Source organism: Opisthocomus hoazin, chromosome 6, assembly GCF_030867145.1.
Source record: "Opisthocomus hoazin isolate bOpiHoa1 chromosome 6, bOpiHoa1.hap1, whole genome shotgun sequence".
In the NCBI taxonomy this organism is placed as follows: domain Eukaryota; kingdom Metazoa; phylum Chordata; class Aves; order Opisthocomiformes; family Opisthocomidae; genus Opisthocomus; species Opisthocomus hoazin.
Window position 1 is genome coordinate 22,440,888 of NC_134419.1, and position 22,855 is coordinate 22,463,742.

General features: G+C 35.0%; 1 protein-coding gene across 1 annotated transcript in view; it reads right to left on the reverse strand.

Annotated features, from left to right (window-relative positions):
* Nucleotides 1-5,161: 5,161 nt before the first annotated feature.
* The window catches only part of CDC14A (cell division cycle 14A), a 68,958-nt gene continuing 51,264 nt past the window's right edge, over nt 5,162-22,855 (reverse strand). Inside the window, 7 exon segments of the mRNA XM_075422210.1 lie at nt 5,162-12,670; nt 12,672-12,929; nt 14,374-14,502; nt 16,163-16,210; nt 16,809-16,921; nt 19,295-19,451; nt 21,701-21,839. Coding sequence (XP_075278325.1) covers nt 12,598-12,670; nt 12,672-12,929; nt 14,374-14,502; nt 16,163-16,210; nt 16,809-16,921; nt 19,295-19,451; nt 21,701-21,839 — 917 coding nt within the window. The 3' untranslated portion in view covers nt 5,162-12,597.

The window sequence follows — 22,855 nt, forward strand, 5'->3', positions numbered from 1 at the left end:
TCCAGAAAATGCTGGTCGCAGTAACAATCCAGACTACAGCAGCATCCAAGGTGAGTAGGTAGCAAGGGATCCCACAGATTGTAGCTAGTGAAGGTGGGTCCATAGGGAGCAGATAGCTGTTAGCAGCCCAGAGCACAACGGAGGATTCTGTAGCTGTGACAATGCCAAAAGCAGCAGCACCTTGCAATCAGCAGCAGAAACAGCAGCAACCGATACAAAGCTTTGCAGTTTCTCCTGTGCCACAGTATGTACACTGTATATCATTACAGGAAGATTCAGCCCTTCCACTCTTCATGAATTATTCAGCAGATTTTCAACTTGTTAAATCAAGAAGAAAAAAAAAAAAAACAAACCCTGTCATGCTCTAGAAATACTGCAACTACAGTCTGACTCTTTTTCTCTTTGCCTTACCGGTTTCCTGGTTCTAACCCATTTACACAACTTTCATTTGCAGCAAGCTTTCAAACTGGTGTCAGTCACTTCTGTCTGAAATACAATCCATTTACTGTAGAAACTCCTCTGCTAGATATTCATTTAAACTGCTTTTTTCTGATCTTGTTTTTATTAAGAGAAAGCATGCTATGCTTCTGCAAGATTAATTTTAGAACTGGTCTATAATTACAATATACTTTCCAAATTACATCATTCAAACATGATACACAGATCCTTGACAGTCCTTTTTTGAGGAAGACGGTCATCAGTCTACATATTCTACATTTCTTCATGAAACTCAGCCTGCAGGAAACCCTGCTTCACCAACCCTGCTTCACCAACCCTGCCGGAAGTGAATGGCAGTGTCAGTTAAGTACACAGCTAAAATGGAATCAGTGTAGCATTTGAAAAGGTCTCACACCAAATTAATTCAGAACGCAGCTTCCCACAGAGCTGAATGACAGGTTTGTAGATGGACTAAAAGCTGGATGAAGAGTAGGGCTTAATAGTCCCTTCCTGAATACAGGAGTTAGTAGTGGGATTCTCCAAGGAACTTTACAGTGCTTTACTCAAACAGGGACAAAATGTTAACTGCCCTTACCCTGGACAAGATTTAATAAGAAACTGAGTAAAAGAACTTACATTTCCTCTCAGAAGCTTTCCATAAAAGTAATGCTGATTGATTTTGTGGTGAGGTCAGGAGAAAAACTGCTTTCACAGGTGGGTTATATGTGGGCTACAGAAGTAAGCAATCTCAGCTCCTAAGGTATGACCTGTATATTGACCAAAGATATCTTTATAAGGTGTTCTTAGATATTGTTAAACTCACTATGCTAACAAATGGCAATACTAAAATAATATTAGGATGTAATTATAGTTACAATATAAATTCTTTAAGATAATTAAGTTAATTTGTGTAAGTCAATGGATTATTTTGTTGTAACATGGCACATTTTTTATTTGACAGAAAGGCTCTCGTTTGCAATTGACAGGACTATTGCTCTGTGGATTTGTTACAAACATGAATATCTATGTTCTGTTTTAGACTGTAGATTGCTCAGGTGCTTAAGGTTAAAGACACACCTGAGTGATTTATTTGATCAGGCCCTTAATTACCATATTTTTTGCCTGCCACACTTTACCATGTAGATCTAATCAAGTGTCAAACCTTTTGAGGCCTTTCATTGTTTAGCTGTCAGCAGAGAACAGTTATTATAGAAACTAAAATCCTCCTCTTTCTGCAGTACTGCAATTGAAAAATATTCTCTAAATCTGTAACAAGAAATATCTCCCTAACCAAAAAGCTTCATAAAGCATAGAGATGATTAACAGTTTCATAAGGCATTAGCTAAACAATCATAAGCCCAGTAGAGACCTCTAGATTTAGTTAATGCATCCTTACATGTTTATCAAACCTCTTTTTAAAGATCTAATGTGCTACAGCTTGTTCTCCCAGAACAATGACATATATTTATATATGAAGCAATAGAAATGGTGAAGGTCAAGGATATGTGAACAGAGGATATGAAACAAAATTTCAGGGTATTTCCTAAAAGTTACAAGGTTCTAAAGACCTCCCTGACCTTCCACTGTCCCCAAATTTGATGTTGTTAAGAAGCTGATTGTTACAGAATACTGGCTATATTTATCGTTCATTTTTAAGAACAAAAAATATGTTGTACATTAGCTGACATTTACTGTATTTCATATAATAAATCAGGATTTAAGTCCCTGCTCATTGCAAGCGCGTTGGACTAGATGACCTTTAAAGGTCCCTTCCAACCCAAACCATTCTATGATTCTAAGTCTAGAAGAAGGCCAAGGGAAAGGTTGATGCCTGCATACTAGAAACTTTTAAATTAGCTGTTATTCCTTTATATTTACTGTACACATACAAATCAACATCCATTAATTGTCTGAATGTAGTGGCAGAAGTGTTTTTAGGTTTAGACTGTCACTAGAATTTGGGCAACTTCTAAAGCATCCACTCTATTCTTGGCTTCGCCATTCCTCTAGAGCAGCTGTGTAACAGTTACATGCTGTCCACATCATCTATTGCAGTACAGACTTACCTGACAGGAATATTAAGCACCATGGATAAATAATCATGCAAAAAAGCATATTTGCTGAAAATCAGCAGCAGAGTTAATGTCAGAACCGTTTGTGGCTAGTTTTTAATTGAAGGAAGGATAAAAAGCTAAATGAAAGCATGATCTTTTGGGTTCTTACAGGCAAAGACCCTGCTGTTAGTGAGACCAAGAAACCTGCTGCGCATGCAAAAAAGACAAGGTATATTACACCTTTAACAAGGGTTCTTGTCCAGGAAAAAGAAGTTTCTTAAATTCTTTTAAATTATGGTATTTTGAAATACAGCCTTTACATTATAATATCAACACATTGATTAAATACTTGATGTTATACCAAGCAAATACGAGAAGGTTAGCTAGAGAGATCAGTTATACTAATGTCTTTTTGCAATGTCATATTATTTATAAATACATTACATGCTTTAGAAGAAAGAAGGGGATTTTGAAGAGCTGCTCTTCAACTAGAGATCTAACCATATTAGTTTACATCAAAAGATCTAAGTAAGAAAAGCCAAGAAACAAGGAAGTTAGCTGATATAGGCATTTTATTATCAATTAGCTGTATATGTATATATATATATGCATTTCAAAATTAAACAATATTTTATTAGGGAAACTATTTATAACAAAGTACATGACAAAATTCTTTATAAGAGGTAGAATTACCTTACCATTAATCTATAATTCATATACAGTATATAGTATATATACACACACACATATGCTACATCATGTGTGTGTGTTACGTATACACAGTTGTGAAAAAAGTACACTATTGCATGTAAATTTTATTCAGTAATTTATATAGCTGCTCTTAGTATTGCTTATTAACACTTTCAGTACAACTTTCTGTAGCAATTTGTGATCTCGTATTTGTAAAAAATTAAGTGGCGCTTTATCTTAACTTCAGTTGTAAAGCAAATGCAGGACATTCACAGGTCTTCAGGAACAAAGACTGACAATTCGACTAAGTTTTATTTTCAAGCTTCCATATATACCAGAAAAACTCATAGGTAATAGATTTGTTTTATTTTTGTCTTCTAAATTAGTGACAAATCAAGTCTTTACAGCTGCTTACATTTTTTTGCTTACTATACACTTGTGGAGTTCTGAAAATTTTACATGTGATCTCTACTACTTCACTGTAATGCCACTTCATTCTGAATCTCATTCCTAATCACACCTCATTAAACTATATGTTAATGAGCGTCTCTACTACTGATAAAAGCATTCTGTGATACAGGAGGTTATATTAGCTGTATGTTTAACAACAGTTCTCAAATAAAAAAGTTTATGAAGTATCCAATTGATAAGTGAAAATTTCATATATTCCAATGTTTACTTCAGTACACTTACAGATACTGCCAAATGTAGGTCAAAAACATGTAAGTATGCAGCACTGCCAAATTCGTTGTACATACACATTCTTACCAACTTAAGTTTGGTCTGCCTTCATTTTTGCAGTATATATTGCATAGCAAAATTTAATATTCGACATTGAAAAGAAAAAAGTTAAAACATTCCTTTAAGACAAATGGAAAGAAAGTGTTAATTGTACAACTGAATAATCCAGTAAATTACTCTTTGCAATGGAACATGTAAGTTACATTACACCTCAACAAATATTTTCCCTTTATTTTTCTTTCATAGTGTTTCCTTATGAAACATTAGCAGCTGAAAGTGGAAAGCAAACTATGTATCAAGTGCTTTCATTTGATAGTGTGATAACTAGTCTCTCACTAGTTAGACTTCCATTAAGTTACTAGAAGACCAATTAGTGAAAAAGTAATTACATTAGGCTTTTAGCAATAGTGATGGACTGATAAAACAAGAAAAACGTCTTGTTCATAAAAAAAAATCATCTTTGATAAACACATAAAAATTCTTTAATACACATTTTTGTAGCAAAGAAATGAACACTAAATTAAAATATATTCTATTTTTTTACAAATTTTTATATATATTACTTACCAAAATATTCTCTTAATATGTATTTTAACACTGTACACAAGTTAATAAATGTCTTAATGAAACTCATTACAAATATATTCAAGCTGTCTCAATATTAAAAATTTAAATCTGTATATAACATAGGGTAAAATAATTTCCATAAATTTAACATCAGTGCATCTGCAGTAGTCATTAACAAGAAACTTCTGCCTCTTAAGAAGTCTCCTCTTGGGTGTTAAGGTTTTAATATGTCTTGTATTGAAGATTCCTCCTCTGGGTGAGCAGCTTCCTTCCTTCCTGAAGTTCCTCTCCCTCATGAAGAGCTCAACAGGTTTCACCAAAACAGCCAGGCTTTAGTGCTGAACATACTCAGACTGACGGGACTGTGCAGAGAAGAAAAACTGATTAAAACTCACTGGGGAGGTTATACTTCTATATCATATACATTTTGCACTTAAGTAGTCGAGTAAGGACAGGAAGAAGAAAAATAAAGAGAACTGGAGGGTGATCTGAATCTCTGCATAGGTAAAGATCAATGAAACAGAAGAAACTCAAAACTGGATACAGTAAAGCAAATCAGCTTTCCTGTATCTACACTTACTTTTCCAAACCAAATTCTAGAGATTCTTGAAGAAAGTGTTACACGTCCTTTAAAACACCAGCTTAAAACAATACCTTAAAAATGTGTTGGAAAAACATAGGGTTGCTGTTACTGTAATGGAATTGTTTCCATTTATCCTGAATGAGATTCAAAGTGCTACTGTAAAAAATACAGTGTAATTTAGATGGTCATAGGGTAAGGACATAGGAAACATATAAGTTGTAGCTAACTACTGAGATAAAAAGCTACAGCAGTACAATTATGCACATGAATAAATTTATGTATGATTACTAAAACCAGATAAAAATTAAGCACTGCAAATGGTTCATCTAGATTAGCAAGCAGTCACTATAATTAAGAGGAAAGCATAATCTGGTTTGTTCATTTACATTTCTGGTTCTGTTGAAGTCTAAGGTTTTATAATAAAGTATATAATCAGGTTAGACAGCATCCAAACATTTTATTACCTCCTATACAGATGTGTTCAAGAAGTCATTCTGATGAATAAAAAGTCTTATCTGAGAGTACTCTTCAGTGTACTAGTATGGTTATAACCAAACAGCAAATAAAAAAAACCAAACCATATTTTAAAACTGCATCAATTCATCAGAATTAGAGAGAACTACTGGAGAACAACATGAATCCCAAGAAACCTCAGAACCTTGGAGTCGTCTTCCATTTTCCCAATACTCGTAACTAGTCACTATAGAAATGCTCTTTGGCATCCACAGTGAAACCTGTGAGTAGATGTGCATAATAGATATATAAGAGCTCTAACTAATATCACAGAACCAATTTTCTTCTGTATCTTAAGTCTTACTGTATATTTCTAAAGTTGTTTTTTAAATACATTTTCACATCTTGAAGATTTGAGACCATCTGGATGTTCTCTCCTAGGCTGAAGAGTGCTGTCAGCATACAGAGATTTGAATACCAGTGACTAAAGAGAGTCTGTTTTTAGTACTAAATGGATTCAACATGAAGGATATAATTTAATAGAAAATACTCTACCATGAAACTAAACAGATGTAACAAGTATTTTTTTCATCATAGGCTTAGAATCACCGTGGAATACACAGTCATAGAAGCTTATTTTTCCCCATTCCATTCTCTAATAATCATTCTGGATTATCAGCTGTGGTGAAAGCATTTGTCAAGCTATTTATTACATGTGTAAGAGTGAGGCAGAAGGAACAGGCCTTCATTAATGAGCACTTGAAACTTCTGCTCTCTTAATGATGCTCAAAGCTTTCTCATTTTCAGAAATGTATTTTAACAATCAGAAAGATGGGTACACTTAACTATAGCAGTATTTTGAAATGGATACTTCAAAACTGAACAAAAAGTTGATTAACAAACATAAAAAATGCATGAAATTTAATCATACTATCTTACTTATAATATGTAATAAGTAATAAAATATAAATATATTTCTAATATAGAAGATTGGTTTTTATATTTTTGTTTGTATTACTTTATGATATTATCAAATATAAATTTATATTTGTAATATAAAGTAACAGATTACTTTAAGCTTGGACGGATGAAAGATAACCAGAAAGCTCTGTACACTTTTGGTGATCTTGGAAACAGCTAGCGTTAGTTGACAAAGAACTATGAACAGCAGCCCTTTACTCAGCAGATAGTAGTAACCAGGGATTCTACATCATAATTTAAATAAACAAACAAACCATAAATTAAGATTCTGAACTTCACACTAAAATTATTAAAATTGTTAGGAATCAAAGTTACAAAAATACAGAAAAAAATTAATGGCAACATATAAAAACCCAAATATCCACACAGCACAGATTGCTTGGAAACAAGATAGCGTGTTTTGTTAATTTTCATTGCAGATGGGTAGGCAGGTTTTATTTTATTTATTTTCAAATTGAAAAATATGTTTTTCAGTGTGTTCCCACCCTCACCATAGCTCTAGTTCACATAGCAATAATTTCTTCCTAATGTTTCAAAGCCTTTTCTGAATACAGGGAAGAATTAAATCTAAGCAGATTTTTTTCCAGATTAATTCATGTGACTTCACATAAAGTTCTTATTACTGAAAACATGGTGATAGCCGTAACAACTGAGCTGTTATAAAGTATACAGACTAGCTTTTGAGTTTGAAAAATTAAATGTAGCTGGGGAAGGTTGTTTTTTTGATTGTTTATTTGTTTTTTTTGCTTTTGCAGTTAAGTAATTTGTGCTCTTAAATCTCTTCACAGTGTCCAAAGAGACTGACTGTAATATTTCAAAGCCTGTAATTGTGATTTTTTTTCTTTTTTTTTCCTTTTGAAAATATTTTGAGGAGTTTTCTGTTTTAAAATTTACATTCCTAACTCCTGTTTGCAGTGACTCAAAGTATGGCCTGTGATTCTGAAAGCTTTATTAAAAACAAAAAGCCCCAATCCACCTTTACAAGTCATATGCTGGTATTTAACAAAATCTTACTTAAAACACAGGTAAAAATAGGAGGAAAAAACCAAAGAAAATTGACTGCTGAACTGCAATGATAAGCGTATAAAATCAGTTAATTGAGTAGAATTCTCAATGTGTACTCCTACAGTGGTCCATGCAGTATCAAGCTTGGCATTTTATACACAAGTATCAGACATTTAAACAAGGAACTAGGAATTGGACAGCTTCACTACAGTTAATGATATCTAATGAGGTTCATGTTGAAGCTACTGCTTAGATCACTACCATTTTTGTTCTTCAACAGGAGGCACGGAAAGCTTCCTGGAAGAGAAAATAAGCCACAGATCCATCTAGGCAGTAGAACTGTATTCGCAAGCATTCAACTTCAGGACCAAGTCAGCTGTGAGTTAACTTTTAAGAGTGAACAACCCTACAGCATTTAGGGCTACCTGTTAGGACTTGAACGTGCACTTCTTCCAGGTAACTGCAAAAAGTAATTCAAGTTTTCTGAACTGTGCATCAACTCTCCCAAAACGTTGTTGCAACAGGAGTGTTGCAGCAGGCAAGAATTACCATGAATACACAAGATCCACTAAAATAAATCAGGATATGTTATAGATAATGCATACACACTTGAAGTGATCCTTTGAGACTGCTATATTTACAGATTGGTAAAATGCACTAGTATTTGTCTCTCTTTTTGCAAAGGCTGTCCTATATTCATTAATGGTAAGTTCTTACTAAGAAAAAATATTCTACAAGTACAGAGATCATGTACATGAATTTTAAAATACTGCTACCCTTCTCAATTTTTTGAAATTTTTCCATCTTACTAGTTTCCATGACAGCTATAGAAGCAAAAGGTGACTCATCTTAAGTCTACCTAGTTACATACTCTTCAATAAAAATACATTTTAAAGAGTGATATTTGGATTTATAACTATTGTAAGAACAAAGTAAAAATCTTCTTGTGGTACCTTAAATGCGACTACACTCAGTAAGAATACTTCTGCAAATTATAATTGTCGGAGATATCATTTCATCAAAACACCCAATTTGTAAAATTTGCAAATAAACTATTTACTCTATTTGGCTGGAATGGCAAGTTGTCTATTCTCTGAAAATCAAGCTTTTCTTCTAGTTCATCAGCATACAACAGCATAAACATGATAAAAAGGAAGTGGATTATAAGCTTACACTGACAAAGGACAAAAACCATTAGGGAAAAATATATGGCTGACAACAACAGGAAGTCACAGTCATGGTTATATATTGTTTGTTTTAAATGGAATGTGCAACAATAGTATTAATTTTTTTTTAATGTTTCATTACAAAACAGGAAAAAAAGAAGAAAAAAAGAGTATTGAATAACTTTGTCTTCCATACTGGGAAAAAAAAAAAAATTATGTACTTGCATTGCGTAAAAATGAAGTTCCCAATGTCCTCATTAATGAGATTAAAGAACATTAATTAGAACTGAAAATTTACTGTCCTAACCATCTTAAAATGCTCCTGCACCACTTATGTTGACAGTTAGGAAACTTAGAAAGAGAAATAAGAGTGATAAGGTGATTTTCTAAAATAAAGTACCTATACAAGTACACATGGTTAACTTGATATCTAACTCAGGTAAAGTGAGATTCTGCTAATAAAAAGAAGAATATAATTCATATCATCCAAGAGTTCTTTGATAAATTAAATGAACAAATATAACCACCAGTATATGTAATAGACTTCTGTCAGGTACATTATCTGATGTGCTCCTATTAGAAGAAACTGCAATGTAATACAAACACTTCTTGCAGCAAGACTAAGATTTGTCTGACAAGACTTCCAAGTAATTTCAGCATCTAAAGCAGTGAAGTGGAAATCATTAAACAGAATTCTGTTTTTAACAGAATTCTGCCAGAACTGGTGTTAAGGCTTGATGCTACTCCACATTTTGCTTATGAGCTTAAGATCACTGATGAATATCACCGAAAGCAAAACAGCTGGATGTCAGTGGTTGAAGTGGTAAGACAAAACAATCTTCCTTGGTCGGTTAATTGGTCCCATTAAGAAGGGGGGGAAGGATGCTTCTTTTATAGAGCCTAATACAGAGTTCCACATTAAAAAAAAAACCCAAGTAATGCAGGATATTGGACTAAAATACAAGTCAGTATCTTGGATGGCAAGAAATCTTTTTTCCCCATGAGCTCCCAATGCATTACAGTTAAAGAAGCTAATGCAAGCTATGGATTTATAAGCAGGACAGCACCAAGTAGCAGCTTTCTCCACCTGAAAGATGAACATTAGACTGTTGCATTTACTTTTTGAAAAAGGATTTTCAAAAACTGTAAAGGATTTGAACACTTTACAAAAGGATCTTTGAGCCAACAGCTTATAAAAAGACAATCAAGTTGAGATGACTAGCACGAAATACCTTCATAACATGAAAATAAGATAATAAAGGACTATAACAGTGACATAATAGATACAGCAAGTTTCAGATCAAAAGTGAAATGGTTTTAAGCATGACTATTCAAGTAGTGGGAGGAATTATCAAGTAAAGTTACACTGTCTTCAAAATGACAAAAATCCCACCATCAAGATGTATCTATATTAGCCAGTATGTCAGAGGCTCACTACCAGACAGAAAGCATTCAAAGATTAATTGATCAAGTAATTTACTCATCTTCAACACCATGACATCACAGTAACTGCACTCAGTCAATTGTGCATAAAATGTTTGAGGAAATGTGCTGATTTTTTTCTGTAATGGTTTATATTATCATTTGGTACTCTTGTTACTTTTGGCCAACTGTGAACAATGTCAGCTTATTTTCATGACTGAGTCACATTACTGTTATAAGGCATTTCTTCCCCTTTGGGCTCTGCATGTAGGTTTACATATTTATGCATAATATGCAGCTGTAACTAGAACACGGATAAAAACCTAAGAATTGCTGCTGGCAGCATATCATTTAGAGAAAGTACAACAGAAAAGAATGGGAATGGGTTGCCCATCCAAAGAATTATTGTTCAAATACATTAAATATGAGACAATATTAAAAAAAAAAAGGACACTTTTCCACTTAGTTATTCAGATGAGTGATTGCTCTCCACCATTGTTAGTATATTGACTTTGGTTCAACTGGAGCCTCTGTCAGTCCCCCTGAAGACTGTAAGCATGCTGGATAAAAGATTTGGAACACCTAAAAAGGCTCATTTCCTACTACCATCAGAATTCATGAACAAATGAAAGACTCATGGATGTGTCTCAACTCAAACATCCTCAGCTTGCTGTACAGCTTTTCACCTCCTCATCTGTATGCCTGGAAGAATGAAACCAAGTTAGTTACTTACATTAAAACACTTCTCTTGTTCTAGAACTGGTTTCATAGGAAAATTGGGATGGCTTCTATATCCAACTTCAGAAAAGTCTTAAATTATATATGGTTTACCTCAATCCCCTGTAGCAGGTAAAAACACAGGCAAATTAGGGGTAAAACAACTTCAAAAATCTGAAAGGATGAGGCAGTATTCAAGAAATTCCTTGCAAACAAGTTATTGCTGATGTCTAAAGTAAAATTTAAACTCAGATTTAAACTCAATGCAGAACACTCAGTGATCCTAAGATCATGGAATACTGTTTACTTCCAGGTAAGTTGTAGTGGACAAGAAGCTAAGTGTACTTTCAAACAAGGAGTCTGAAAGCACTGTGTATTTTAAAGAATTGCTTTACATTAAGCACATCCTAGCACAGTAACTCTAATCCTTTTCCAGTGGAAGTAGCCATTGAGTTTATGAGGACACAGAATCATGTTCCCTCAACTAACTTAATTTTCAATGTACTTTATACACCAGTTAGGTTTCAGTCATACATGCAATTTAATTCCACAATGGAACAATGAGAATTTATTTCCTACTGTCATCTATCCTCAGAAAGTGCAATTCATGTGGCTTCTGAACTGTAAGTGGTGCCACATACCAGCTGTTAATAAGAGGGTAGATCCCCCACTTCTTCAGGAAAAAGAGGACACAACCCATGAAAGATCTTTTCAGCTGACATCCTAGTTACATGCAATGGGTGTATTAGCTGTCTTAAGACGGGACTCGCCACACTCAAAACCAGTAGCAGGTGTAATGCTGAAACTTTCTTTATACTGAAACAATTTATCAGGAGTAAGAAAACAGAAAAGAAAGGTGTAATATGCTGAAGTTAATTTTATACAAAGGTAATTTTATTTCCAGCAGCTAAAAAAATAAAAATCTGAAGTGTCAGTACAACTAAACAGAGGCTGACAGGTTCAATTAATTATAGGTAATATATTCTATTAAAAACACTGCAATAACTTTTATAATTAATAGGTTATCAAATACCTGGAAACCAGGTATTTAAGTTGTTTTTAGATTTATAGTAGTAAATGTTTATTTTTGAAGTTATTTCTGATTTCATAGCTGAAGTTTCTCTAGTTTATCTTCTCTGCATTTTGTATAAAATCACTTTCAAGTTGCATCAATTTATCTGTGTATCCTCTTTATACAGACTCTTTCATACAGAAAAAGGGCACAAAATAAGCGCAGGGCAGCAAAGATGTTGAGGAATGAAAGCTAAGATGGTAAGACCATCAGAAATATCTTGCTCTAGAATACTTTTGATATTTGGTGTTAGAAGGAGGACTAGGTTTCAAGTTGAGTGGACTCATCTTTCAAATAAGCCCTATCTTTAAGAATGTTGTATCTTGCATTTAGTATGATACATACAAAGGCTTCTTTAAATCTGTTACTGCATGAAGATTAAGGTACATAATAAACTTACAAACTATGTTATGGATAAGTTGAAATAAAAAAATCCCTAAGGTCCAAAAAAAAAAAAAATCAGAAAAACTGTTAGTTTAAATTCAGGAGTGATTTATTTTCATGAAACCTCCATGATCTAGATGCTTGAAAGAGATGGAAAAAAAGAGCTGAAATGGTAACTACTTGAAAAGGTAACAGACAAAGGTGCTGTTCAGAAACATGAAAGGAAGTCAAGAGAATTATGCTGGTTTAAGATTTTTTGCGACAGCTTTCTCGCAGAAGCAAGGAAGATAAGCATTGCTGAGATGCCTGAAAGTGCTGTTGTGACTATGAACTTACAGGAATTGATTCAGTGTGGTACCATGCTGGAGGAGTTGTAAGGTTCATAAAGGAAGGCTGATGTGTACTCATCTGTCACGGTGCTGTGAAAAGTGGTTTGGCTGCTCAGGTTGGTGCCACTACTGCTGTTTCTGTTGTACAAGTTGTTCAGTTCCTGGTTATTTCTGTGGGGCAGTTGCGAGCTGTCATTCAGGTGGTTGGAGATTTGGCTTACAGAAAAACCTGTCCTAGAGGACGATGATGTCATTTTGCTCTCATCATCATCTGAAGCAGCATACAGGTTCCCTAGAGAACTGGCTAGTCTGGAGTTTATGGAAACACTGAATAAAAAACACATGGAGGGGGGGGAATATACACAGGGTATGTACAGATAAATACAAAAAAGACAATTCAGAATACATTAGGTGAACAACACAGATCACTCTAAAATTGTGTTTGCACATGGGTGCAATAGCTCTCAAATAATGAAAACCAGAATTCTTTGTGGGGCATTTCCCATCTTTGTTTATTCAAGCACTACCATGGCTAGCTTTCACCTCTGTCAAACCATATGCACATGGAGGAGATTGTGTTAAAAGGTTTAGGCAGTGGCTGATCTACATTCAAGTATTTTATGTAGATGTAGCAGTTTAAGAACTCCTTTTCTGTTTCTTGAAATCAGTTACATGATACAATTCTTCAAGTAATCAAGATAATATGATAAAATTTGGGAATAAGAATAGGGTGTCCTGAAATATCTCTTTAAGTTAATTATTTTCTTCAAGTAAATATTTGTGCCCAGAAGTTATTGAAAATGCATCAATTATGGATGCGAAATGAAATTTACAATAATTACTTAGTATAATAGTAATACTGGAATTAAATAGCAATAAATCAAGGGTTCATAAATATTATATTAATTACTACTCAGTATTCTTCTGATATTTAATCGTATACAGTGAGGCCACATCTGGAGTACTCTGTCCAGTTCTGGGCTCCCCAGTTCAAGAAAGATGAGGAGCTACTGGAGAGAGCCCAGAGGAGGGCTGCAAAGATGATTAGTGGACCAGAGCATCTGTCCTATGAGGAAAGGCTGAGGGAGCTGGGCGTGTTTAGCATGAAGAAGCCTGATAGGGGACCTTATAAATGCTTACAAATATCTCAAGGGTGGGTGTCAAGAGGATGGGGCCAGACTCTTTTCAGTGGTGCCCTGCAACAGGACAAGGGGCAATGGGCACAAACGGAAGCATACGAAGTTCCACCTGAACATGAGGAAGAACACTTCTTTACTCTAACAGTGACAGACCACTGGAACAGGCTGAATGGTTGTGGAGTCTCCTCCTCTGGAGATATTCAAAACCCGCCTGGACAAGGTCCTGTGCAGCCTGTGCTAGGTGATGCTGCTTTGGCAGGGGAGGTTGCACTAGATGATCCCCTTCCAACCCCTGCTGTTCTGTGACAGACTTGTGGGAATACTTGCAAAACTTCTATAAACTCAGATGAGTGAAAAAAACCCACAAAAACAACCTGAACAACATAATACTGTTGTTGATTTGATATAATCCCACGAAAACTCTCACAACAGTAGTACAGATTTGGGGTTTTGTTTGTTTTTTAAATCTACGGGCAACTAAAGTTTGGCTAGTGGAACAGCAAATCACTTTGTAAGTAAATTTAAGCCTTCTTACACCAAAAAACAGCAAGTGCTTCATAGACTGCATATGTACTGAAAACCACTGTAGTATACAGTAACTATTTGTACCAAAATGAGAAGAAGAAAAAAACCTTTTAAGGTTAGAGCCTGAGGATGTGGGAATTCTGCTTATTCTTTCTGCAGATGGTGAATTAACTGCCATCACTTTGGAGGCCTTCAGAGGAGACATGGATTCTTCTGCACTACCTGAAGTATTCAGTCTAAAAGGAGTGCACAGTTTTTGTGAAAAGCAAGATTTTTTTAACAATTGAAATATACATCTCAAACACATACAGTCTTTCAATACATAGACTGGTATTTTAAAAAGTGGGAATTCTCAAGTCTGAATATTGAGAACTCAACAGCAAAAAGTTTGCCTGTTTTCAAACATCTTTTAAAAAAAACTTCAAATATCCCACTGCCAAGTTTTTCCCCTCCTGTACCATATTATACAGCCTATAAAGGCTACTTTTCACCTTGATAATTTGTGAAGGTTAAGTGTCCATCTTGTATCAAATTTACTGTAAATTTGATTATAAATTTAAAATATTGTAAATTTGAGAAAAAACACTTTTTGTGCTTATAAAGCAAATACGAGTAGAAAAAAACAACACTGTAGCTTTCCTGAGAACATCATCATCATTTCCAAATTCTAGCAAGAACATTTTTACAAAGTTGCACAGAACATACAGCTCTTTCTAGGGTGGGACTCTTAATGACCAAATTCTTCATATTTTTATAATGAGCTGTAAGTATGGCACACAGGACTGACTACTGAAAAATGTTAGCATTATAGCTGTCCATACTAGTTTGTTAAGAACTACTAAATGAAGAGCCTTGCAGTACTATGAAATTCTCTCCATCCTTAGACCAGGGGATATTATCATGATCAGCTCATCAAGGATGAAAGACCTTGGGTAAAAGTCTCTAACTACAAACCCAGAAGGAATGACATTGAGCAGAAATAGCTTTAATTCCACACCAGGAAAGTGTAAGCAGACATCTCCAAGGTTAGACATCTAGAGTAATCCATCTTAAAAATCCAGGCTGTCACAAAACTGAAGATCATGTGTTCTTTTCAATATTAATGCTTTCCAATGACAGATATTTTGTGTTACATGTTGGATTTTGGATGCAATGGGGTAAAGGATGCAATGGTTAGAAAACCAAAAGACTCAATTCTGCCATTCCTATAACTCTTAAAATCAAGTCAATTTTCACTCTGCATTTTCTTTCAGGGGACATCGTCAGTACTGATTCGAGATTAGTACAGGTCATAAATGAAATAAACATTTAGAAAGTGAGATGAAACTATTGGCTATATTGGCTCCACACAAAGTTCTGAACAAAGCATGTAGTACAGTGTACAGCGAGTACCCTGTATTAAAATATGAAAAGGTACTAATACTCAACATTTATCTGGTACATCTTATTAAAAAAGTACTGATTGTATCCACTAACCAATACATATAGTTCATCTACTAAAACACACAGGACAAAAATTGTGATACACAGGAAATACGTAGCCTATTTAGGCTTTGGAGACAAGTATTTAATTTTAGAGATAAAGTGGTTATGAGTTAACTATGCATCCTTCATTGCATAACAGCATAGCTATTAGAAAATGTGACTAAGGAAATTACTTGTATGTGCTAATTATTTATTAAGAAGAATTCAAGGTATCCCTGAAGTAGAGCTGTACCCCTCTCTGTCCATTAAGGTTCCCCCCCCCTATTTGCAGGCGTTTAAAAAGGTTTGTTACCTGCCACTTCTCAGAAGTCTACAATTGCTAATCAATTGATGTGGTGAGTATAATCCAAGACACTGAAAATTTAAGACCTGAGAAGTATACATTTAGAACTAAAATTTTAAAGTTCATACCTGAAAGGTTGTGATATTGAGCTGGTGTGCAGTTTCATGTCTTGCAGCCTAAAGAAACCAAAGCAGCAATCTTTACCAAAGGATAACAAGCCTTTCCCCTCCCTCAAAGCATACTTGCATGTTTCATACTGCCTTTAAAGTACAGGACTAACAAGAGTTAAGAATTATTGAAAATCATTATTTTCATTTACAGTTGAACAACAGAGAGGTACTTCACGTTTATTTTCAAACTCCACATTTTTACTGGTTCTGAAAAATTCAAAATTTACATAAGGACTACAGAAAAGTAACTGCAGAAAGATAACTAAGTTCACAGAAGAATATTTTGTTTCAGACAAAAGTTTTAAAATACGAGACAGATAAATTTGAAAATTTTGAAATATTTTTGTACTTTGTCTTTTACTGCTACATAGTAAGTAGGTATCCTGAACAGGAAGAGGGAGAGGAGGGGGAGGAGAAATTAATAAACCAAATCTGCAGCTAATAGATACATACCTAGAGAAATCTGCACCACAGAAGGTGGTACAATTAGTACCACTGCCTTAAACAAGACCATCTACTTGCCATAAAGATCTGATAGCACAGACTGAATTTAAAATTGCAAATTACTTCAGAATTAATTACTTCAGGTAGTACAATTAATTACCTCAGGGCTCCCGTCATAGCACATGGTCGTCTCCGACTTTTTAAGGCATTAAGCTTATCTCCCTGCGTCATGCCATTCTGAGTTTCCACACCTGCTTTGTCTTCAAAATCATTCTGGGGAAACACAAAGTAGGCATGCAAGGAAATACATCAAATCCTTATGAGTAGTGTAGTTTCAAGGTATCGAACATCACCTTTGCAAAGATGATAATTTAAAAGGCTAATCTACATTCTTCTGTATGCACTCCTCTGTCTTTGCATAGTTCCAGTAAATTAAACGTGTCACTGTACAAACACACATTCACAGGGGCTTTTTGCAGAATCTGACCTCAAAGTCGGTTCAGGATGCTTCAGTGTAACGTGCATATTTATTTACTTCAAAGTCTGTTTTTGTAGAACCTGAACTCCAACTCCTTCCTCCATGACTATTTTTAAAGTTATCATCAATGTGGAAGGGAAGGAATAACACACAATTCTGTCATATGCACAAGATGAGGAAGAAATTTAGATACAGTTGTGTGTCCTGCAAGAGGAGCTAAAAAATCAACTTTCCTAAACTACTAATCTTTTTTTAAAAAATAAAAAGTCCTCATGACTTCTAGAAAAATGGTTTTGAAAAAAATTCCCGATGAAAACTTAATTGGGAATATAGGATGAACAGATTTCAGAGTTTTATCCTACTTATAGCTTTAGAAAATATTTTAAAGTCTAAAAACTTGGAATTTTGTATCAAATTTACTGTAAATTTGTATTAAGAATGTATGCCAACACAGTTTAAATGCCTATTTATAATTTCTTACTGACCTCAAAATAAAACTTTAAGACCCACATATTAAGTAGACAGTATCTTAAGTAGCAAACAAATATGAAAGTTACAAAAAAACAAGAAGAAAAATTTTTAAATTGACAAATGAAAAAAAAACTTATACCAATTATGCTATATTTGACCTCAGATCAAGTATTTGTTTGTATTACTGAAGTTCCTGTTGTGCCCCGCTGACCTCACTGCTCCGCATAAAACAGAACAATAGTTTCTGCCATTAACCAAGATGAAAGATTGATAGAAGTAGTAATACAACAGAAGTTAATCGAATGTGATGGTCCAAGTGTTGCATTTGTTATAGGAAAATACAAATATTTTAGCTAGATTTCATTGAAGATTATATACCAGGCCATTGTTACCTATCATTCAGCCTCAATGCTGATAAATTTTGTTTCACTGCCTTTACTTGCCCAACAGTTACTGCATGTAGCTGTTCTGTCCTCTCACTCTTAGACCTTATGCATTTTTGGGATTGAGAACATTACTTTGTTTAAAACTTCTAGAGAGCCTAGTATAATGAGGTCCTGAAATATAACTGAATATCCAGAGAGATAAAGAGATAAGTCAAATGTTTTGAAAACTAAATATTAAACAGATTTAATATGACATCTGTAAAAAAAATGAAATATATATATTACAGAGAGGGCTACAGTAGAAAAAAGCAGCACTGTAAATTTGTACGTGAGCTGATACACAGTGTACAAATAGTTGAGTTACCTGCAAGTAAGTTGCCTTGGATACCGGAAGCAGTGAAGTTTTAGTAGTCGCTCAGATTCAGAAACATTACTTTTACCCGTATGGCTATGTGCCACCTGTTTTACCTTAGGCATACAAGATCATCTCTACAGTGTTATATTATCCAGATATTCTCTCTAGATATTTAACTTTATGTATTCCAAGCCACAAAATGAACTTCCAAAATGGAAATGGTACCTTTAAATAAATGCATTCAAGGTGCTCTTCCAAATTATGATAGATCACATGATAGACGATTATTTTAATTTATACTAATAACTATCTGAAGGTGCCCACTACATCCTTCATCTTTTACATCAAGTAATGGATTCTGTCAGCAACGTAAAAGCTCTTCAGCTATTACAGAGCTAAGATTAGTCAAATGGATAGTTCCTCTAAACTGCTTCTCACAGATGCCATAGGAAATTACAGTTTAAGATTTTTACTAGCCCAGAAGCAGAAGTAGTTCACACTCCATGCCTGTGCTTCCAATAAATAACTGTAAGGTCCTTACCCTAACTGTACACATCACATCAGTCATCCATAACATTGTGATAAAGGGACAGACATCTATACACTCATGCATTATTAGCTAGAAACTTGGAATAACTAGATTGCCAGGAGGAAAACTCTTTTTTTTTTTTCCCCCTCTGTTCTCCAATAAACAACTGAAAACCATGAAAGAATGATTCGAAATAAGGCAAGCCTTTTGAAATCTGCAAAATGTCCTATAACAATTTTAATATAACTTAAGCTTTTTTTTTTAAGTGATTTGTTCTAATTATGACCTATAAAAAAAAGTTTTGCTGTGAAAAAGCAATCTTGTACTAATATAAGACTAAAAAAATAATCTAAAAAGTATATATAACTAGTTATTAGAAGATCAGCTCCATCTCTTCTTGTTTGAAATTTTTCCTACGAACTCTTACCTCCCTGTAGTGATCCAAGTCTTGTACTTTATTCAAGCTGTCAGTGATTGAAATATCATTCAATCCACAAAGAACTCTGTTAATGTTTCCATCAACTACTCGTTGTTTTTGCTTTGATTGGATGAGATCTCCCTCCAGCCATAACATTGCCTGCTTCCTTTAGGATACAAAACCAAATCAATTCATAACAACAAATCTGCATATACATAAAAACCAATATGAAAATATGCTACTTTTACAGATTGCCAAAATCTGAATCTTCTGCACATCTTCATCTGGAAAAAAAAAATCGAATGTCTATCACAGAAAAAACCCACAAACAAAACAAACCCCACCACTGTAAATGGTTAAAAACAACAACAATAACAAGCCCCCCCAACCCCCCCCAAATCACCGGACAAGTCTGTAGGCATCACAGAAATACTACAGGTACTAAAATTTCATTTTACAAAATCCTACTAGGAAAAGAGATTAACTAAACAGGAATTTGCAGTGGTATTTTAAAGGTTTTTAAAACACAACTTAAAAATTCATATAAAATAATGATTTTCTGTATGTAATACGTAGAATAAGCGATACAGCACTCTCCCAGTTCTTATTAGGAGGAGTTTTGCATATACAGGTATTGTCCAGTAAAACTACACTTGACCTGCACAGTGGAAGTGGCGATAGTCACATAAAGCTGAACATGACTCTAGTGTCAGTTTTCAGAAGGATGAAAGATTTTGTGGTCTGGCCCCGGCCGGCAACCAAGGGCCACGCGGCCGCTCTATCGCCCCGCCCCCCGCTGGGGCGGGGAGGAGAATCGGAAGAAAAAGGCAAAACCCGTGGGTTGGGATAAGGGCAGTTTAACAGTACAGCGAAGGAAGCTAACAGTACCGCCCCCCCCCCCCCCCCCCATAAGAACAGGCGAACATACCGAGCAGCTCTCACCGCCTGGCGCGCTCCCGAGCGGCGCCTCCCCGTCCCCCCCCCAGCCAGCCCCCCCCCGCGCCCCAGCACGGCAGCAGCACACGGCACCGAACACCCGGCTGCCTGGCTAGCCTGGGTCAGCCGCCCGGCTCTGTGCCCTCCCGGCTGCTGGTGAAAATTAACTCTGTCCCGGCCAAACTTGGGACAAAAGACTATATCCTTCAGACAGGTGGAAAAAAAATAATTTAACTACTACAATGTGCACGGGCTAAGCAGGCTTCTGTTGGGGACACTGCATTATTCCTCGATAAGGAAGTTTGCTGAGTAGGTACTTGCCATGCTATTTCCGTCCAACAACTGAGACCCTATTGCATATTATTGTAACAAAATTAAATTCCTATACTGAGCAGAGGAAAAAAAAGAATGAGGAATTCAATCACAACATACTTTCACAGCGAACCTTTCTTTGTTTCAAACCAAAATATTATGCAAAGCTTAAGAGCTGAGTAGTCAGAGCCCACTGCCTAAACTTGCTCAGAAACAGATGGGAAAGATAAGCACTTCCAGAAAAATTTCACTATGTTCCAAGAAAACATCAAGAGATGGGAGAAGGAGGGGGCAGGGGGAGACGGAGCACCACTTATTCCACCTAACAGAAACAGCCTAAGAAAACATGCTTGAATTTAAATACTTTGAAATCTTTCAAGATTAATTGCATTCATAGTAACAAACTGATTTGATACATAATTAGGTGGGAGGATGTCTACAAAAAAGCATAACCATTCTAATAGTAAATGCACAATGTAGAAACCACTATGAAACTGAAATTGAAGTCTACAACGCTGAACCAATGCAATATTGTCATTCATTTCCAGTTAGAATTAGACCTTGAATCACCCATTCACGTTATCTGTACATGAAATGTTCTTAACCCAAAGTATACAGTCAATTTTAAGAAGGAGCTGTATTAAAACCATACATTTGTTTTGCTAACGACTATGAGCTCCAAATCATAAATACTTCATACATTATGCTAGGAATCTGACAGAGGTCATAAGCTGTCCACCACATAATTAATCTTCAGTTACAAGATTATATTATTGTAAGATTCATTTTGAGTGTCATCAGAGGCTATATATAATGTCTATACTTTCTATGTTAATATTTTAATAAATCCTTATTATTGATTTAATCTTTTGTCCACATCTGGACTTTACACTTCCAACACATTTGTCTAACTCCCAAATCCCCCAGAACATAAACATGCAGAATCTTAAGACCCTCTGACCCTTAAGGTGACAAAATCCGTACCACTCCTGAGAAGACAATTGCTACTAAGTTTGATTTCAATCCCAAATTAGCTAACCTTAAATATATTGCAACAGGAAGTAATGTATGATGTCAGCAGACAGAAAGTAGGTCCTATAATTAGTGCAAGACGGATAAGGACATAGCAAAGCAGCTGATTGTTAGTAGCAAAGAAGGTATACATACTCTTCCAAGAAGTGTTGCTGGGGTCCTATAATAGAGCCTGGTCGACAAATTCTTATCCAAGCAATGGCTTCAGCATGCGTGAACTTGTAGTGTTTCATTATGTAACAGGCAATCAGAGTTCCTGTTCGCCCCAGGCCAGCTACAGAAACAAAAATATCAACATTCACATATAAAGTCATGAGCATCTCACAATTATCAGATTAAAGTATGGGATATGAGAAGAATTCTTTGCAATGTTATTGACCACCTCAGTATTTGAAGAAGGAATTTCTGATTCAGTATTCTGTTTATCATATAATTGGATTTCAAAGCTGTAGATATAAGAATATCATACTTATAAAAAGTTAACGGCATTTAAGAACGCATGCAACAGGGGTCACTCTTGGCACTTGCACAATTCTACTTCAAACTTTTTTTTTTTTTAAAGGCTGATATTTTAAAAAGTGCCAGGACCAAGCTAGATACAAACTTCATGAAATAGCAATGAATGTTGACCAGCATATAATTTTACATATCAATAGCTTAAAATAATTTAACCCATTACCCCCCAAATCACAAACTAATCCAGGTTTTAAGAGAAGAGAGAGACAAAAAAATTAGCTTTTAATATCAGACAAATCTCTAAGTATAGAGCAAGAATTAATCTCTTTCTAGCCCTATGTCTTATCTACTACTAAAGTGTCTCCCCATTTAAACCTATTTTCCCCGCAAACACAGTATTTGCAATTTACAGTCTCATCATGGGCAGCTATTGTTTATGAACAATAACTATCTAAATGGGAACTCTCTAAGCAGCCAGACATCCTTGCTGACAACACTACACACAACCACAAGCTTTTTACATTTAACCGATAACTAAATCTTGTTGTGACTTTTTGGAAAGTTAAGATAATTCAGGTAAAAGGATGAAGGTAAAAGTTCACCAATAGTGAGGTTCCGTAAATATATACTGGAAGACTAGCTCCAGACAATCAGTTAAAAGCAGAAGTATTGTTAGAGAGAGAGTTTTGGGCTTGGGTTTTTGTTTTGTGTTTTTTCTTTTTTGGTGGGTTGGGTTTTTTTTAAATGCAGAAGAAATGCAACATGCAAATAGATAACCAAGAGCTGTACTATACTAAACATACATCTGAATACAAAAATTGTCTCTGAAAATGG